Source organism: Panulirus ornatus, chromosome 58, assembly GCF_036320965.1.
Source record: "Panulirus ornatus isolate Po-2019 chromosome 58, ASM3632096v1, whole genome shotgun sequence".
NCBI classification, from domain to species: Eukaryota; Metazoa; Arthropoda; class Malacostraca; order Decapoda; family Palinuridae; genus Panulirus; species Panulirus ornatus.
In genome coordinates this window covers 3,414,385-3,434,566 of record NC_092281.1, presented here as the reverse complement: position 1 = coordinate 3,434,566, position 20,182 = coordinate 3,414,385, and the positions used below count along the sequence as shown (strand labels likewise).

The following is a 20,182-nucleotide window of genomic DNA, read 5'->3' as shown; positions in this document are numbered from 1 at the left end:
TCATCCTCCCATGTGGACCACCAGAGTTCTAAGTCATCCTCCCATGTGGACCACCAGAGTTTTCAGTCATCCTCCCATGTGGACCACCAGAGTTCTAAGTCATCCTCCACTATATGCCCCGCCATTACCTACCCATCTGCCTTTTCAACCACATTGCCACAGAAACAATTTATATAGACAAAATGAAGCCTTTTGGAATGATTATATAGTTTCTTATCGGTCATAAGGGAAATAAATGGAAGACGAAATGGTATGATGATGTAAGAAAATAGAACGAAGTACATTTTGTGAGGTGTTTCAAGGGAAATCAAACTCATTGAACAAATGAAAGCAAGAAAAAGGCCATTATTTAGGGAGATATGGACATCTAATCCTAATCTATCTGAAAGAGTAATATATGACATACTTGCCCAATAGTGTTAGATATTTTTGAAGTTAGAGAAGAGGCTATATAAAGTACAATGAGGTGAGGGGAAGTACGTGTCTGTGGTTGAATAAACGAGTCCAAAAGGCGATACTAATTCAGTTCTAGTCATACAAGTATCTTGATCAAAGAGAATATGAATAAATGTCACATAAAACTATTTTGTACACAAAGTTAATGAATTAAACTACTAATTTCTTAACTTTTTAATTTAGTCGAGTCACCCATGAAATATCCGCTCAGCCTTCATAGAAAACTGTCAGATGTAAACATTAGAAATTGTTTTAAAATCATTCCCTTTACCGTACGTTAAATAACAAATGCACTATAGCATTCCATATAATTTCAGTATTTGCCTAATTCATTCCCTGACGTAACCTATAATATTAATCTAATATATCGGGCCAAAATATAAATCACGCCATCTTCATCGTTGGAACCCGGATTTCGCAGCAGTTTTCGATGGCCATGTTTTTGTAAGCATCAGATGGTATAGTGGGGGAATCTTTCTCTCCCGGTAACTCGCGGATGGCCTCGTTCGTCAGGCTGGTGAAGTGTCTGTGGCGTGCCGAGACATGGACGGTCGTTTAGGGGAATCACCTGACGGAGTGGTGGCCGTGCCCGAGCTGGGAGCCGTCGGGTTAGCTCGGCAGCACTCGGTCCCTCTCGTCAAGATCGTCACCTCCACCACCCAGGACCCGCTCAATGACGTCATCCATAGCCCGCTCGGTGACGTCATCAACACCTCCGGTGATGTCACCATCCATGCCGATGATGTCACCTTGTCGCCCGCCACATCTATAGTCGTTAGGGTAAATTGCCTCGTCTGGAGTGGTCTTTGATTGGCAGTTGGCCATCATGACTGTAGTTTAAGTTAAAAATATACACTTTAAACCCTTGATAACTATAGTACGACCTTTGACCTCTACGTGTACGACCCTTGACCTCAACGGGTACGACCCTTGACCACTACGGGTACGACCCTTGACTACGACGGTTACGACCCTTGACCACGACGGGTACGACCCTTGACCTCTACGTGTACGACCCTTGACCACTACCGGTACGACCCTTGACCACTACGGGTACGACCATTGATTATGGTACGACCTTTGACCTCTACGTGTGCGACCCTTGACCTCTACGGGTACGACCCTTGACCACTACCAGTACGACCCTTGACCACGACGGTACGACCCTTACATATTCGTACACCATCTCCAAAGGGTTGTAAGGTCGTGGTCAAGGGCCATTCTATGATAGTTAATGGAATAAATCCAAAATTTGAAAATGACTTCATTTTAAGTACATTTTTTAATTCTATTTTTAGGCATAATTTATTGGTAGTTCTCAAGGAACACGGTTAAAGAGAACTGCTAACAATGATTTCATTAATGCTTGTGTATATTACCAATATTAATTAATAATTATATTATTTCCAATATTACTAATATTACTTAATGATAATATTATTATTAATTATTTCTGAAACTTTTACTTTCATCTGGGATCCACTTTATTATTTATTGCATTTTCTCTTTATAAGACATATTATTTTGTAGCAACTTTAGTATCACTTCCATGAAATTTTAATTTTTTTTCCTTTTACAAAAAATAATTTCCTCCATTCTTGACTTTCACCATGACTATATCCACATAATATTACCTTGTTATCCTCTTATATATTTTCAGTAATTTCTTTAATGACACCCAAACTTGATTTTCATTAATAGTAACAGTAATGTAAGAGTTGCCAACAAATATAAGTGTAGTTAGAAATGTATAACCTTTGAGAGTTCATTTAAACCTCAATTAATCTTTTCTTTTTCAAGTTTCTCGAACAAATTTTGCTTTTAACAAGAGTTCCCATTTGTTACTCGTACTTAACAGAATATTTTTGTAGTCCGTGTATATTTTTTCCATAGATATCTACACCACATATTTGCAGTGTCACTGTACTGGGAATGAATTTCTCATTTTATCTTGGGTTATATATATATGTATACATTACTGACCTGTGTCTTATATATTATCTTGGGTTATATATATCACTGACCTATATCGTATATTATCTTGGGTTATATGTATTATATATATATTACTGACCTGTATCTTATATATTATCTTGGGATATATATATATTACTGACCTGTATCGTATATCATCTTGGGTCATATATATATATTACTGACCTGTATCATATATTATCTTCGGTAATATATATATTCCTGACCTGTATATTATCTTGGGTTATATATAATGCTGCACCTGAGAGGTGCAACTGGAGGGATGTCTGATCATTATCTTGTGGAGGCGAAGGTGAAGATTTGTAGAGGTTTTCAGAAAAGAAGAGAGAATGTTGGAGTGAAGAAAGTGGTGAGAGTAAGTGAGCTTGGGAAGGAGACTTGTGTGAGAAAGTACCAGGAGAGACTAAGTACAGAATGGAAAAAGGTGAGAACAAAGGACGTAAGGGGAGTGGGGGAGGAATGGGATGTATTTAGAGGAGCAGTGATGGCTTGCCCAAAAGATGCTTGTGGCATGAGAAGCGTGGGAGGTAGGCAGATTAGAAATGGTAGTGAGTGGTGGGATGAAGAATTAAGATTATTAGTGAAAGAGAAGAGAGAGGCATTTGGATGATTTTTGCAAGGAAATAATGCAAATGACTGGGAGATGTATAAAAGAAAGAGGCAGGAAGTCAAGAGAAAGGTGAAAGAGGTGAAAAAGAGGGCAAATGAGAGTTGGTGTGAGAAAGTATCATTAAATTTTAGGGAGAATAAAGAGATGTTTGGAAGGAGGTAAATGAAGTGCATAAGACAAGGGAACAAATGGGAACATCAGTGAAGGGGGCTAATGGGGAGGTGATAACAAGTAGTGGTGATGTAAGATGGAGTGAGTATTTTGAAGGCTTGTTGAATGTGTTTGATGATAGAGTGGCAGATATAGGGTGTTTTAGGTCGAGGCAGTGTGCAAAGTGAGAGAGTGAGGGAGAATGATTTGGTAAACAGAGAGGAGGTAGTAAAAGCTTTGCGGAAGATGAAAGCTAGCGAGGCAGCAGGTTTGGATGGGATTGCAGTGGAATTTATTAAAAATGGGGTTGACTGTGTTGTTGACTGGTTGGTAAGGTTATTTAATGTACGTATGACTCATGGTGAGGTGCCTGAGGATTGGCAAAGTGCTTGCATAGTGCCATTGTACAAAGGCAAAGGGGATAAAGGTGAGTGCTCAAATTACAGAGGTATAAGTTTGTTGAGTATTCCTGGGAAATTATATGGGAGGGTATTGATTGAGAGGGTGAAGGCATGTACAGAGCATCAGATTGGGGAAGAGCAGTGTGGTTTCAGAAGTGGTAGGGGATGTGTGGATCAGGTGCTTGCTTTGAAGAATGTATGTGAGAAATACATAGAAAAGCAAATGGATTTGTGTGTAGCATTTATGGATCTGGAGAAGGCATATGATAGAGTTGATAGAGATGCTCTGTGGAAGGTATTAAGAATATATGGTGTGGGAGGCAAGTTGTTAGAAGCAGTAAAAAGCTTTTATTGAAAAAGCTTTTATCGAGGATGTAAGGCATGTGTACGAGTAGGAAGAGAGGAAAGTGGTTGGTTCTCACTGAATGTCAGTTTGCGGCAGGGGTGCGTGATGTCTCGATGGTTGTTTAATTTTTTATGGATGGGGTTGTTAGGGAGGTGAATGCAAGGGTTTTCAAGAGAGGGGTAAGTATGCAGTCTGTTGTGGGTGAGAGAGCTTTCGAAGTGAGTCAGTTTTTGTTCGCTGATGATACAGTGCTGGTGGCTGATTTGGGTGAGAAAGTGCAGATGCTGGTGAATGAGTTTGGTAAAGTGTGTGAAAGAAGAAAGCTGTGAGTAAATGTGAATAAGAGGAAGGTTATTAGGTACAGTAGGGTTGAGGGACAAGTAAATTGGGAGGTAAGTTTGAATGGAGAAAAACTGGAGGAAGTGAAGTGTTTTAGATATCTGGGAGTGGATTTGGCAGTGGATGGAACCATGAAAGCTTAAGTGAGTCATAGGGTGGGGAAGGGGGGCAAAAGTTCTGGGAGTGTTGAAAAATGTGTGGAAGGCAAGAACATTATCTTGGAAAGCAAAAATGGGTATGTTGAATTGTGGTTCTGACAATGTTATATGGTTGCAAGGCGTGGGCTATAGATAGAATTGTGTGGAAGAGCGTGGATGTGCTGGAAATGAGATGTTTAAGGACAATATGTGGTGTGAGGTTCTTTGACCGAGTAAGTAATGAAAGAGTAAGAGAGATGTGTGATAATAAAAAGAGTGTGGTTGAGAAAGCAGAAGAGGGTGTTTTGAAATGGTTTGGTCACATGGAGAGAATGACTGAAGAAAGATTGACAAAGAGGATATATGTGTCATAGGTGAAGGGAACGAGGAGAATTGGAAGACCAAATTGGAGGTGGAAAGATGGAGTGAAAAAGATTTTGAGTGATCGGGGCCTGAACATGCAGGAGGGTGAAAGGCGTGCAAAGAATAGAGTGAATTGGAATGATGTGGTATACCGGGGTCGATGTGCTGTCAATGGATTGAACCAGGGCATGTGAAGTGTCTGGTTTAAACCATGGAAAGTTTTGTGAGGCCTGGATGTGGAAAGGGGGCTGTGGTTTCGGTGCATTATACATGACAGCTAGAGACGGAGTGTGAACGAATGTGGCCTATGTTGTCTTTTCCTAGTGCTACCTCATGCACATGGGGGGGAGGGGGTTGTTATTTCATGTGTGATGGGGTGGCGACAGGAATGAATAAGAGCAGACAGTATGAATTATATACATGTGTATATATGTGTATACAGTAGGGTTGAGGGTCAAGTCAATTGGGAGGTAAGTTTGAATGGAAAAAACTGGAGGAAGTAAAGTGTTTTAGATATCTGGGAGTAGATCTGGCAGCGGATGGAACCATGGAAGCGGAAGTGGATCATAGGGTGGGGGAGGGGGCGAAAATCCTGGGAGCATTGAAGAATGTGTGGAAGTTGAGAACATTATCTCGGAAAGCAAAAATGGGTATGTTTGAAGAAATAGTGGTTCCAACAATGTTGTATGGTTGTGAGGCGTGGGCTATGGATAGAGTTGTGCGCAGGAGGGTGGATGTGCTGGAAATGAGATGTTTGAGGACAATGTGTGGTGTGAGGTGGTTTGATCGAGTAAGTAATGTAAGGGTAAGAGAGATGTGTGGAAATAAAAAGAGCGTGGTTGAGAGAGCAGAAGAGGGTGTTTTGAAATGGTTTGGGCACATGGAGAGAATGAGTGAGGAAAGATTGACCAAGAGGATATATGTGTCGGAGGTGGAGGGAACGAGGAGAAGTGGGAGACCTAATTGGAGGTGGAAAGATGGAGTGAAAAAGATTTTGAGTGATCAGGGCCTGAACAAGCAGGAGGGTGAAAGGCAGGCAAGGAATAGAGTGAATTGGATCGATGTGGTATACCAGGGTTGACGTGCTGTCAGTGGATTGAATCAGGGCATGTGAAGCGTCTGGGGTAAACCATGGAAAGTTGTGTGGGGCCTGGATGTGGAAAGGGAGCTGTGGTTTCGGGCATTATTGCATGATAGCTGGAGACTGAGTGTGAACGAATGGGGCCTTTTGTTATCTTTTCAAGCGCTACCTCGCACACATGAGGGGGGAGGGGGATTGTATTCCATGTGTGGCGAGGTGGCGATGGGAATGAATAAAGGCAGGCAGTGTGAATTGTGTGCATGGGTATATATGTATGTGTCTGTGTGTGTATATATATGTGTACATTGAGATGTATGGGTGTGTATGTTTGCGTGTGTGGACGTGTGTGTGGGTTGGGCCATTTCTTTCTTCTGTTTCCTTGCGCTACCTCGCAAATGCAGGAGACAGCGACAAAGCAAAATAAATAAATAAAATATATGTATATGTCTGTGTGTGCATATATATATGTATACATTGAGATGTATAGGTATGTATGTGTGCGTGTGTGGACGTGTATGTATATACGTGTGTATGTGCGTGTGTTGGGCCATTTCTTTCGTCTGTTTCCTTGCGCTACCTCGCTATTTGTTTATTTATTTTGCTTTGTCACTGTCTCCCGCGTTAGCGAGGTAGCGCAAGGAAACAGACGAAAGAATGGCCCAAACCGCCCACATACACATGTATATACATACACATCCACGCACGCAAATATACATACCTATACATCTCAACGGATACATATATATACACACACAGACATATACATATATACACATGTACATAATTCATACTGTCTGCCTCTATTCATTCCCATCGCCACCCCGCCACACATGAAATAACAACGCCCTCCCCCCTCATGTGTGTGAGGTAGCGCTAGGAAAAGACAACAAAGGCCACATTCATTCACACTCAGTCTCTAGCTGTCATGTAATAATGCACTGAAACCACAGCTCCCTTACCACATCCAGGCCCCACACAACTTTCCATGGTTTACCCCAGACGCTTCGCATGCCCTGGTTCAATCCATTGACAGCAAGTCTACCCTGGTATACCACATTGTTCCAATTCACTCTATTCCTTGCACGCCTTTCACCCTCCTGCATGTTCAGGCCCCGATCACTCAAAATCTTTTTCACTCTATCTTTCCACCTCCAATTTGGTCTCCCACTTCTCCCCATTCCCTCCACCTCAGACACATATAACCTCTTTGTCAATCTTTCCTCACTCATTCTCTCTATGTGACCAAATCATTTCAAAATACCCTCTTCTGCTCTCCCAACCACACTCTTTTTATTACCACACATCTCTCTTACCCTATTATTACTTACTTGATCAAACCACCTCACACCACATATTGTCCTCAAACATCTCATTTCCAGCACATCCACCCTCCTGCGCACAACTCTATCCATAGCCCACGCCTCAAAACCATATAACATTGTTGGAACCACTATTCCTTCAAACATACCCATTTTTGCTTTCCGAGATAATGTTCTCGACTTCCACACATTCTTCAACACTCCCAGAATTTTCACCCCCTCCCTCTCCCTATGATTCACTTCCGCTTCCATGGTTCCAACCGCTGCCAAATCCACTCTCAGATATCTAAAACACTTCACTTCCTCCAGTTTTTCTGTATTCAAACTTACCTCCCAATTGACTTGACCCTCAACCCTACTGTACCTAATAACCTTCCTCTTATTCACATTTACTCTCAGCTTTCTTCTTTCCCACACTTTACCAAACTCAGTCACCAGCTTCTGCAGTTTCTCACATGAATCAGCCACCAGCGCTGTATCATCAGCGAACAACAACTGACTCACTTTCCAAACTCTTTCATCCACAACAGACTGCATACTTGTCCCTCTTTCCAAAACTCTTGCATTCACCTCCCTAACAACCCCATCAATAAACAAATTTAACAACCATGGAGACATCACACACCCCTGCCGCAAACCTACATTCATAGAGAACCAATCACTTTCCTCTCTTTTCACATGTATACATGCCTTATATCCTCGATAAAAACTTTTCACTGCTTCTAACAACTTGCCTCCCACACCGTATATTCTTAATACCTTCCACAGAGCATCTCTATCAACTCTATCATATGCCTTCTCCAGATCCATAAATGCTGCATACATATCCTTTTGCCTTTCTAAGTATTTCTCACATACATTCTTCAAAGCAAACCCCTGATCTACACATACTCTACCACTTCTGAAACCACACTGCTCTTCCCCAATCTGATGCTCTGTACATGCCTTCACCCTCTCAATCAATACCCTCCCATATAATTTACCAGGAATACTCAACAAACTTATACCTCTGTAATTTGAGCACTCACTTTTATCCCCTTTGCCTTTGTACAATGGCAGTATGCAAGCATTCCGCCAACCCTCAAGCACCTCACCATGAGTTATACATACATTAAATAACCTTACCAACCAGTCTACAATGCAGTCACCCCCTTTTTTGATAAATTCCACTGCAATACCATCCAAACCCGCTGCCTTGCCGGCTTTCATCTGCCACAAAGCTTTTACTACCTCTTCTCTGTTTATCAGATCATTTTCCCTAACCCTCTCACTTTGCACACCACCTCGACCAAATCACCCTATATCTGCCACTCTATCATCAAACACATTCAACAAACCTTCAAAATACTCACTCCATCTCCTTCTCACATCACCACTACTTGTTATCACCTCCCCATTTGCGCCCTTCATTGAAGTTCCCATTTGTTCCCCTGTCTTATGCGCTTTATTTACCTCCTTCCAATACATCTTTTTATTCTCTCTAAAATTTAATGATACTCTCTCACCCCAACTCTCATTTGCCCTCTTTTTCACCTCTTGCATCTTTCTCTTGACCTCCTGCCTCTTTCTTTTATACATCTCCCAGTCATTTGCATTATTTCCCTGCAAAAGTCATCCAAATGCCTCCCTCTTCTCTTTCACTAATAATCTTAATTCTTCATCCCACCACACACTACCCTTTCTAATCGGTCCACCTCCCATGCTTCTCATGCCACAAGCATCTTTTGTGCAAGCCATCACTGCTTCCCAATACATCCCATTCCTCCCCCACTCCCCTTATGTCCTTTGTTCTCACCTTTTTCCATTCTGTATTCAGTCTCTCCTGGTACTTCCTCACACAAGTCTCCTTCCCAAGCTCACTTACTCTCACCACTCTCTTCCTCAACAGTCTCTCTTCTTTTCTGAAAACTTTTACAAATTTTCACCTTCGCCTCCACAAGATTATGATCAGACATCCCTCCAGTTGCACCTCTCAGCACGTTAACATCCAAAACTCTCTCTTTTGCAAGCCTATTGATTAACACGTAATCCAATAACGCTTTCTGGCCATCTCTCCTACTTACATACATATACTTACGTATATCTCTTTTTAAACCAGTTATTCCCAATCACCAGTCCTTTTTCAGCACATAAATCTACAAGCTCTTCACCATTTCCATTTACAACACTGAACACCCCATGTACGCCAATTATTCCCTCAACTGCCACATTACTCACCTTTACATTCAAATCACCCATCACTATAACCTGGTCTTGTGCATCAAAACTACTAACACACTCACTCAGCTGCTCCCAAAACACTTGCCTCGCATGATCTCTCTTCTCATGCCCAGGTGCATATGCACCAATAATCACCCATCTCTCTCCATCCACTTTCAGTTTTACCCATATCAGTCTAGAGTTTACTTTCTTACACTGCAGTGAAATTTATTAAAAAAAGGGGTAAGTGTGTTGTTGACTGGTTGGTAAGGTTATTTAATGTATGTATGACTCATGGTGAGGTGCCTGAGGATTGGAGGAATGCTTGCACAGTGCCATTGTACAAAGGCAAAGGGGATAAAAGTGAGTGCTCAAATTACAGAGGTGTAAGTTTGTTGAGTATTCCTGGTAAATTATATGGGAGGGTATTGATTGAGAGGGTGAAGGCAGGTACAGAGCATCAGATTAGGGAAGAGCAGTGTGGTTTCAGAAGTGGTAGAGGATGTGTAGATCAGGTGTTTGCTTTGAAGAATGTATGTGAGAAATACTTAGAAAAGCAAATGGATTTGTATGTAGCATTTATGGATCTGGAGAAGGTATATGATAGAGTTGATAGAGATGCTCTGTTGAAAGTATTAAGAATATATGGTGTGGGAGGTAAGTTGTTAGAAACAGTGAAAAGCTTTTATCGAGGATGTAAGGCATGTGTACGAGTAGGAAGAGAGGAAAGTGATTGGTTTTCAGTGAATGTCGGTTTGCGGCAGGGGTGCGTGATGTCTCCATGGTTGTTCAATTTGTTTATGGATGGAGTTGTTAGGGAGGTGAATGTAGGAGTTTTGGAAAGAGGGGCAAGTATGCAGTCTGTTGTGGATGAAAGAGTTTGGGAAGTGAGTCAGTTGTTGTTCGCTGATGATACAGCGCTGGTGGCTGATTCATGTGAGAAACTGCAGAAGCTGGTGACTGAGTTTGGTAAAGTGTGGGAAAGAAGAAAGCTGAGAGTAAATGTGAATAAGAGCAAGGTTATTTGGTACAGTAGGGTTGAGGGACAAGTAAACTGGGAGGTAAGTTTGAATGGAGAAAAACTGGAGGAAGTGAAGTGTTTTAGATATTTGGGAGTGGATTTGGCAGCAGATGGAGCCATGGAAGCAGAAGTGAGTCATAGGGTGGGAGAGGGGGCGAAAGTTTTGGGAGTGCTGAAAAATGTGTGGAAGTCGAGACCATTATCTTAGAAAGCAAAAATGGGTATGTGTTTGATGGAATAGTGGTTCCAACAATGTTATATGGTTGCGAGGCGTGGGCTATAGATAGAGTTGTGCGGAGGAGAGTGGATGTGCTGGAATGGAGATGTTTGAGGACAATATGTGGTGTGAGGTGGTTTGATCGAGCAAGTAATGAAAGGGTAAGAGAGATGTGTGGTAATAAAAAGAATGTGATTGAGAGAGCAGAAGAGGGTGTTTTGAAATGGTTTGGTCACATGGAGAGATTGAGTGAGGAAAGATTAAGAAAGAAAATATATGTGTCAGAGATGGAGGGAACAAGGAGAAGTGGGAGACCCTAATTGGAGGTGGAAGGATGGAATGAAAAAGATTTCGAGCAATTGGGGCCTGAACATGCAGGAGGGCGAAAGGCGTGCAAGGAATAGAGTGAATTGGAATGATGTGGTATACTGGGGTCGACGTGCTGTCAGTGGATTGAACCAGGGCATGTAAAGTGTCTGGGATAAACCATGGAAAGTTCTGTGGGGACTGGATGTGGAAAGGGAGCTGTGGTTTCGGTGCATTATACATGACAGCTAGAGACTGAGTATGAACGAATGTGGCCTTTGTTGTCTTTTCTTAGCGCTACCTCGCGCACATGCGGGGGGAGGGGGTTGTCATTTCATATGTGACGGGGTGGCAACGGGAATGAATAAGGGCAGACAGTATGAATCATGTACGGGTGTATATATGTATATGTTTGTGTGTGTATATATGTGTATACGTTGAGATTTATAGGTATGTATGTGTGCATGTGTGGACGTGTATGTATATACATGTGTATGTGGGTGGGTTGGGCCATTCTTTCATCTGTTTCCTTGCGCTACCTTGCGAACTTGGGAGACAGCGACAGAGTATAATAGAAAATAAAAAATATATATAAATATCGCTGGCCTGTATCTTATATTATCTTGGATTATATATATTACTGTACTTCTTCCTACATATATTACTGACCTGCATCTTATATTTCTCTGATATTTATTCCCCAAGATTTCCTCCTTACTCTTCACCTACGGAAGTATCCTTTTCTTTTAGAACGTGTAATGTATTCTCGTTTCTTTTTTCCATATCCTAGGAGGGCTGTACTCCTGCCACCAGCCCCATGACACCATCCACTACCACATCTTCCCTTGGGGAGACCAAAGCCTCTACCACTTTCCACCTGGAGCCTGATTGGCGGGAGGCTGCACGAGAGCCAGTGCTAACAATTAGGTGCAAGGTAAGGAAAAGAAGGCGTAGTCAGTCCACTTGGCATTGCATACTTATTTAAGAGATATTTGTATTTCTATGTGATGTTACTGATACCCAAAGAAGTTGTGATTATGGTCTTTGCCTTTCAGACTAGGGATGCATTGAAGGATACACCAGTACTGATTGTCAGAGAAGTATGCAACCTTCTGTCATGTAATAAAAAGAAAATGGAGTGTAATTTCCTGTTTGTAATCACCTGTTCTAAGTATTGGATGAGAGTTCTACACTGTGGAGCCCCAGTCACCATTATCTCACTGAATGTGGAAAATATTTAAACTTTGCTCTTGTCTTTAGGAATATGAGATATATTCTTAATGTAGTTTTTATGTTAATATGCAATAACTTTTTTCCAAAACAATCAAGGTATTCATCATAAACTCCTTGGTCTAGCAAGATATCAGTAAGAGTGACAAATGATTTAATTATAGGTGGGTACAAATTGTTTTTCAGCACAAGCTCAAGAACTAGAAGTTTTTACTTTTAGTATTTTTTGGATCATATCTAATATAATAAAATCTTTTTAATGTCTGTATTCCAAAACACAACATTTAATTTGAGCAAAGTTTTAATTCTTAGCATTGCACATACATAGATATCACATTTAATGATCTTTTCCATTTGTTTTATTTTTTTTTTTTTTTTTTTTTTTTTTTTTTTTTTTTTTTTATACTTTGTCGCTGTCTCCCGCGTTTGCGAGGTAGCGCAAGGAAACAGACGAAAGAAATGGCCCAACCCCCCCCCCCATACACATGTACATACACACGTCCAGACACGCAAATATACATACCTACACAGCTTTCCATGGTTTACCCCAGACGCTTCACATGCCTTGCTTCAATCCACTGACAGCACGTCAACCCCTGTATACCACATGACTCCAATTCACTCTATTTCTTGCCCTCCTTTCACCCTCCTGCATGTTCAGGCCCCGATCACACAAAATCTTTTTCACTCCATCTTTCCACCTCCAATTTGGTCTCCCTCTTCTCCTCGTTCCCTCCACCTCCGACACATATATCCTCTTGGTCAATCTCTCCTCACTCATTCTCTCCATGTGCCCAAACCATTTCAAAACACCCTCTTCTGCTCTCTCGACCACGCTCTTTTTATTTCCACACATCTCTCTTACCCTTACGTTACTTACTCGATCAAACCACCTCACACCACACATTGTCCTCAAACATCTCATTTCCAGCACACCCATCCTCCTGCGCACATCTCTATCCATAGCCCACGCCTCGCAACCATACAGCATTGTTGGAACCACTATTCCCTCAAACATACCCATTTTTGCTTTCCGAGATAATGTTCTCGACTTCCACACATTTTTCAAGGCTCCCAAAATTTTCGCCCCCTCCCCCACCCTATGATCCACTTCCGCTTCCATGGTTCCATCCGCTGCCAGATCCACTCCCAGATATCTAAAACACTTCACTTCCTCCAGTTTTTCTCCATTCAAACTCACCTCCCAATTGACTTGACCCTCACCCCTACTGTACCTAATAACCTTGCTCTTATTCACATTTACTCTCAACTTTCTTCTTCCACACACTTTACCAAACTCAGTCACCAGCTTCTGCAGTTTCTCACATGAATCAGCCACCAGCGCTGTATCATCAGCGAACAACAATTGACTCACTTCCCAAGCTCTCTCATCCCCAACAGACTTCATACTTGCCCCTCTTTCCAGGACTCTTGCATTTACCTCCTTTACAACCCCATCCATAAACAAATTAAACAACCATGGAGACATCACACACCCCTGCCGCAAACCTACATTCACTGAGAACCAATCACTTTCCTCTCTTCCTACACGTACACATGCCTTACATCCTCGATAAAAACTTTTCACTGCTTCTAACAACTTGCCTCCCACACCATATATTCTTAATACCTTCCACAGAGCATCTCTATCAACTCTATCATATGCCTTCTCCAGATCCATAAATGCTACATACAAATCCATTTGCTTTTCTAAGTATTTCTCACATACATTCTTCATTTGTTTTATACAAGATCCAATTTTTTTTTTTTAGCATGCACATACGATGCATAATTGTTATTGATGTATGGCATAAAGTAAGATGGTCCCACTTAAAGTCAACTTTGTGTGCAAAGTGAAATGTAAGAATTACATGTGTATTTGGGGATTTTATATTTTGCTGTGTACTTAATGAAGAATGAAATAAGACTGGAAGGGCATGATTTGGAACATTAATTCTTTATCCTTCAGTGATAGATTAGGTAATAATGGGGAGTCTTATTAGGAGAAAATATGGGGTCGATTATTGTAAAACTAAATGAAGAACTTAGAAGAGTCAGTAGGACCTACATAAACTCATCGAACATCCCCAAGCAGAAAGATTTACCTTATTATCAGTCTTACTTGTCAAGTATGTGATTATTGTGGTCTTTTGTTTAAATCAATTTTTGTGCTGTGTATTAATGCACACACATAAACATATTCTAGTGCATGTACCCGTTCAAATGAGTATTTTTCACCAAGTGATAATACATAGCAAAGAACAACATTGATATAATTCGACAATTACCATTGCCACTAGAGGAAGTTAAGTGGGGTTTTCAGAGATTCAGTTGATTCTTATAATATTTTACCTACTTTTACTTATATTAATCCCATATTTTCCCTGATTATCACAGCCCTTCTCACTATTTTAGTGTATATTATAACAGGATTAGAAAAATTGCTTTGCACTGACTTTACAAAAAGAAATCAGTGATATTTCATAGTTAGATATGAAGTTGTTCGCTGATGATACAGTGCTAGTGGCTGATTTGTGGTGAGAAACTGCAGAAGCTGGTGACTGAGTTTGGTAAAGTGTGTGAAAGAAGAAAGCTGAGAGTAAATGTGAATAAGAGCAAGGTAATAATATTAGGTACAGTAGGGTTGAGGGTCAAGTCAATTGGGAGGTAAGTTTGAATGAGAAAAACTGGAGGAAGGGAAGTGTTTTAGATATCTGGGAGTGGATTTGGCAGCGAATGGAACCATGGAAGTGGAAGTGAATCATAGGGTAGGGGAGGGGGCGAAAGTTCTGGGAGCGTTGAAGAATGTGTGGAAGTCGAGAACATTATCTCGGAAAGCAAAAATGGAAATGTTTGAAGGAATAGTGGTTCCAACAATGCTATATGGTTATGAGGCGTGGGTTATAGATAGAGTTGTGCGGAGAGGGTGGATGTGTTGGAAATGAGATGTTTGAGGACAATCTGTGGTGTGAGGTGGTTTGATCGAGTAAGTAATAATAGGGTAAGAGAGATGTGTGGTAATAAAAAGAGTGTGGTTGAGAGAGCAGAGGAGGGTGTTTTGAAATGGTTTGGTCACATGGAGAGAATGACTGAAGAAAGATTGACAAAGAGGATATATGTGTCATAGGTGAAGGGAACGAGGAGAATTGGAAGACCAAATTGGAGGTGGAAAGATGGAGTGAAAAAGATTTTGAGTGATCGGGGCCTGAACATGCAGGAGGGTGAAAGGCGTGCAAAGAATAGAGTGAATTGGAATGATGTGGTATACCGGGGTCGATGTGCTGTCAATGGATTGAACCAGGGCATGTGAAGTGTCTGGTTTAAACCATGGAAAGTTTTGTGAGGCCTGGATGTGGAAAGGGGGCTGTGGTTTCGGTGCATTATACATGACAGCTAGAGACGGAGTGTGAACGAATGTGGCCTATGTTGTCTTTTCCTAGTGCTACCTCATGCACATGGGGGGGAGGGGGTTGTTATTTCATGTGTGATGGGGTGGCGACAGGAATGAATAAGAGCAGACAGTATGAATTATATACATGTGTATATATGTGTATACAGTAGGGTTGAGGGTCAAGTCAATTGGGAGGTAAGTTTGAATGGAAAAAACTGGAGGAAGTAAAGTGTTTTAGATATCTGGGAGTAGATCTGGCAGCGGATGGAACCATGGAAGCGGAAGTGGATCATAGGGTGGGGGAGGGGGCGAAAATCCTGGGAGCATTGAAGAATGTGTGGAAGTTGAGAACATTATCTCGGAAAGCAAAAATGGGTATGTTTGAAGAAATAGTGGTTCCAACAATGTTGTATGGTTGTGAGGCGTGGGCTATGGATAGAGTTGTGCGCAGGAGGGTGGATGTGCTGGAAATGAGATGTTTGAGGACAATGTGTGGTGTGAGGTGGTTTGATCGAGTAAGTAATGTAAGGGTAAGAGAGATGTGTGGAAATAAAAAGAGCGTGGTTGAGAGAGCAGAAGAGGGTGTTTTGAAATGGTTTGGGCACATGGAGAGAATGAGTGAGGAAAGATTGACCAAGAGGATATATGTGTCGGAGGTGGAGGGAACGAGGAGAAGTGGGAGACCTAATTGGAGGTGGAAAGATGGAGTGAAAAAGATTTTGAGTGATCAGGGCCTGAACAAGCAGGAGGGTGAAAGGCAGGCAAGGAATAGAGTGAATTGGATCGATGTGGTATACCAGGGTTGACGTGCTGTCAGTGGATTGAATCAGGGCATGTGAAGCGTCTGGGGTAAACCATGGAAAGTTGTGTGGGGCCTGGATGTGGAAAGGGAGCTGTGGTTTCGGGCATTATTGCATGATAGCTGGAGACTGAGTGTGAACGAATGGGGCCTTTTGTTATCTTTTCAAGCGCTACCTCGCACACATGAGGGGGGAGGGGGATTGTATTCCATGTGTGGCGAGGTGGCGATGGGAATGAATAAAGGCAGGCAGTGTGAATTGTGTGCATGGGTATATATGTATGTGTCTGTGTGTGTATATATATGTGTACATTGAGATGTATGGGTGTGTATGTTTGCGTGTGTGGACGTGTGTGTGGGTTGGGCCATTTCTTTCTTCTGTTTCCTTGCGCTACCTCGCAAATGCAGGAGACAGCGACAAAGCAAAATAAATAAATAAAATATATGTATATGTCTGTGTGTGCATATATATATGTATACATTGAGATGTATAGGTATGTATGTGTGCGTGTGTGGACGTGTATGTATATACGTGTGTATGTGCGTGTGTTGGGCCATTTCTTTCGTCTGTTTCCTTGCGCTACCTCGCTATTTGTTTATTTATTTTGCTTTGTCACTGTCTCCCGCGTTAGCGAGGTAGCGCAAGGAAACAGACGAAAGAATGGCCCAAACCGCCCACATACACATGTATATACATACACATCCACGCACGCAAATATACATACCTATACATCTCAACGGATACATATATATACACACACAGACATATACATATATACACATGTACATAATTCATACTGTCTGCCTCTATTCATTCCCATCGCCACCCCGCCACACATGAAATAACAACGCCCTCCCCCCTCATGTGTGTGAGGTAGCGCTAGGAAAAGACAACAAAGGCCACATTCATTCACACTCAGTCTCTAGCTGTCATGTAATAATGCACTGAAACCACAGCTCCCTTACCACATCCAGGCCCCACACAACTTTCCATGGTTTACCCCAGACGCTTCGCATGCCCTGGTTCAATCCATTGACAGCAAGTCTACCCTGGTATACCACATTGTTCCAATTCACTCTATTCCTTGCACGCCTTTCACCCTCCTGCATGTTCAGGCCCCGATCACTCAAAATCTTTTTCACTCTATCTTTCCACCTCCAATTTGGTCTCCCACTTCTCCCCATTCCCTCCACCTCAGACACATATAACCTCTTTGTCAATCTTTCCTCACTCATTCTCTCTATGTGACCAAATCATTTCAAAATACCCTCTTCTGCTCTCCCAACCACACTCTTTTTATTACCACACATCTCTCTTACCCTATTATTACTTACTTGATCAAACCACCTCACACCACATATTGTCCTCAAACATCTCATTTCCAGCACATCCACCCTCCTGCGCACAACTCTATCCATAGCCCACGCCTCAAAACCATATAACATTGTTGGAACCACTATTCCTTCAAACATACCCATTTTTGCTTTCCGAGATAATGTTCTCGACTTCCACACATTCTTCAACACTCCCAGAATTTTCACCCCCTCCCTCTCCCTATGATTCACTTCCGCTTCCATGGTTCCAACCGCTGCCAAATCCACTCTCAGATATCTAAAACACTTCACTTCCTCCAGTTTTTCTGTATTCAAACTTACCTCCCAATTGACTTGACCCTCAACCCTACTGTACCTAATAACCTTCCTCTTATTCACATTTACTCTCAGCTTTCTTCTTTCCCACACTTTACCAAACTCAGTCACCAGCTTCTGCAGTTTCTCACATGAATCAGCCACCAGCGCTGTATCATCAGCGAACAACAACTGACTCACTTTCCAAACTCTTTCATCCACAACAGACTGCATACTTGTCCCTCTTTCCAAAACTCTTGCATTCACCTCCCTAACAACCCCATCAATAAACAAATTTAACAACCATGGAGACATCACACACCCCTGCCGCAAACCTACATTCATAGAGAACCAATCACTTTCCTCTCTTTTCACATGTATACATGCCTTATATCCTCGATAAAAACTTTTCACTGCTTCTAACAACTTGCCTCCCACACCGTATATTCTTAATACCTTCCACAGAGCATCTCTATCAACTCTATCATATGCCTTCTCCAGATCCATAAATGCTGCATACATATCCTTTTGCCTTTCTAAGTATTTCTCACATACATTCTTCAAAGCAAACCCCTGATCTACACATACTCTACCACTTCTGAAACCACACTGCTCTTCCCCAATCTGATGCTCTGTACATGCCTTCACCCTCTCAATCAATACCCTCCCATATAATTTACCAGGAATACTCAACAAACTTATACCTCTGTAATTTGAGCACTCACTTTTATCCCCTTTGCCTTTGTACAATGGCAGTATGCAAGCATTCCGCCAACCCTCAAGCACCTCACCATGAGTTATACATACATTAAATAACCTTACCAACCAGTCTACAATGCAGTCACCCCCTTTTTTGATAAATTCCACTGCAATACCATCCAAACCCGCTGCCTTGCCGGCTTTCATCTGCCACAAAGCTTTTACTACCTCTTCTCTGTTTATCAGATCATTTTCCCTAACCCTCTCACTTTGCACACCACCTCGACCAAATCACCCTATATCTGCCACTCTATCATCAAACACATTCAACAAACCTTCAAAATACTCACTCCATCTCCTTCTCACATCACCACTACTTGTTATCACCTCCCCATTTGCGCCCTTCATTGAAGTTCCCATTTGTTCCCCTGTCTTATGCGCTTTATTTACCTCCTTCCAATACATCTTTTTATTCTCTCTAAAATTTAATGATACTCTCTCACCCCAACTCTCATTTGCCCTCTTTTTCACCTCTTGCATCTTTCTCTTGACCTCCTGCCTCTTTCTTTTATACATCTCCCAGTCATTTGCATTATTTCCCTGCAAAAGTCATCCAAATGCCTCCCTCTTCTCTTTCACTAATAATCTTAATTCTTCATCCCACCACACACTACCCTTTCTAATCGGTCCACCTCCCATGCTTCTCATGCCACAAGCATCTTTTGTGCAAGCCATCACTGCTTCCCAATACATCCCATTCCTCCCCCACTCCCCTTATGTCCTTTGTTCTCACCTTTTTCCATTCTGTATTCAGTCTCTCCTGGTACTTCCTCACACAAGTCTCCTTCCCAAGCTCACTTACTCTCACCACTCTCTTCCTCAACAGTCTCTCTTCTTTTCTGAAAACTTTTACAAATTTTCACCTTCGCCTCCACAAGATTATGATCAGACATCCCTCCAGTTGCACCTCTCAGCACGTTAACATCCAAAACTCTCTCTTTTGCAAGCCTATTGATTAACACGTAATCCAATAACGCTTTCTGGCCATCTCTCCTACTTACATACATATACTTACGTATATCTCTTTTTAAACCAGTTATTCCCAATCACCAGTCCTTTTTCAGCACATAAATCTACAAGCTCTTCACCATTTCCATTTACAACACTGAACACCCCATGTACGCCAATTATTCCCTCAACTGCCACATTACTCACCTTTACATTCAAATCACCCATCACTATAACCTGGTCTTGTGCATCAAAACTACTAACACACTCACTCAGCTGCTCCCAAAACACTTGCCTCGCATGATCTCTCTTCTCATGCCCAGGTGCATATGCACCAATAATCACCCATCTCTCTCCATCCACTTTCAGTTTTACCCATATCAGTCTAGAGTTTACTTTCTTACACTGCAGTGAAATTTATTAAAAAAAGGGGTAAGTGTGTTGTTGACTGGTTGGTAAGGTTATTTAATGTATGTATGACTCATG

The 20,182-nt window shown here is 41.8% G+C and overlaps 1 protein-coding gene across 1 annotated transcript in view; it reads left to right on the top strand.

Moving 5' to 3' along the window:
* The first annotated feature begins 875 nt into the window (after window positions 1-875).
* Window positions 876-20,182, top strand: part of Deaf1 (deformed epidermal autoregulatory factor 1) — a 95,260-nt gene continuing 75,953 nt past the window's right edge. The window contains exons 1-2 of the mRNA XM_071695807.1: window positions 876-1,236; window positions 11,731-11,874. Of these exons, the coding sequence (XP_071551908.1) occupies window positions 1,000-1,236; window positions 11,731-11,874 (381 nt within the window). The 5' untranslated portion in view covers window positions 876-999. The remainder of the gene's footprint in view (window positions 1,237-11,730; window positions 11,875-20,182) is intronic.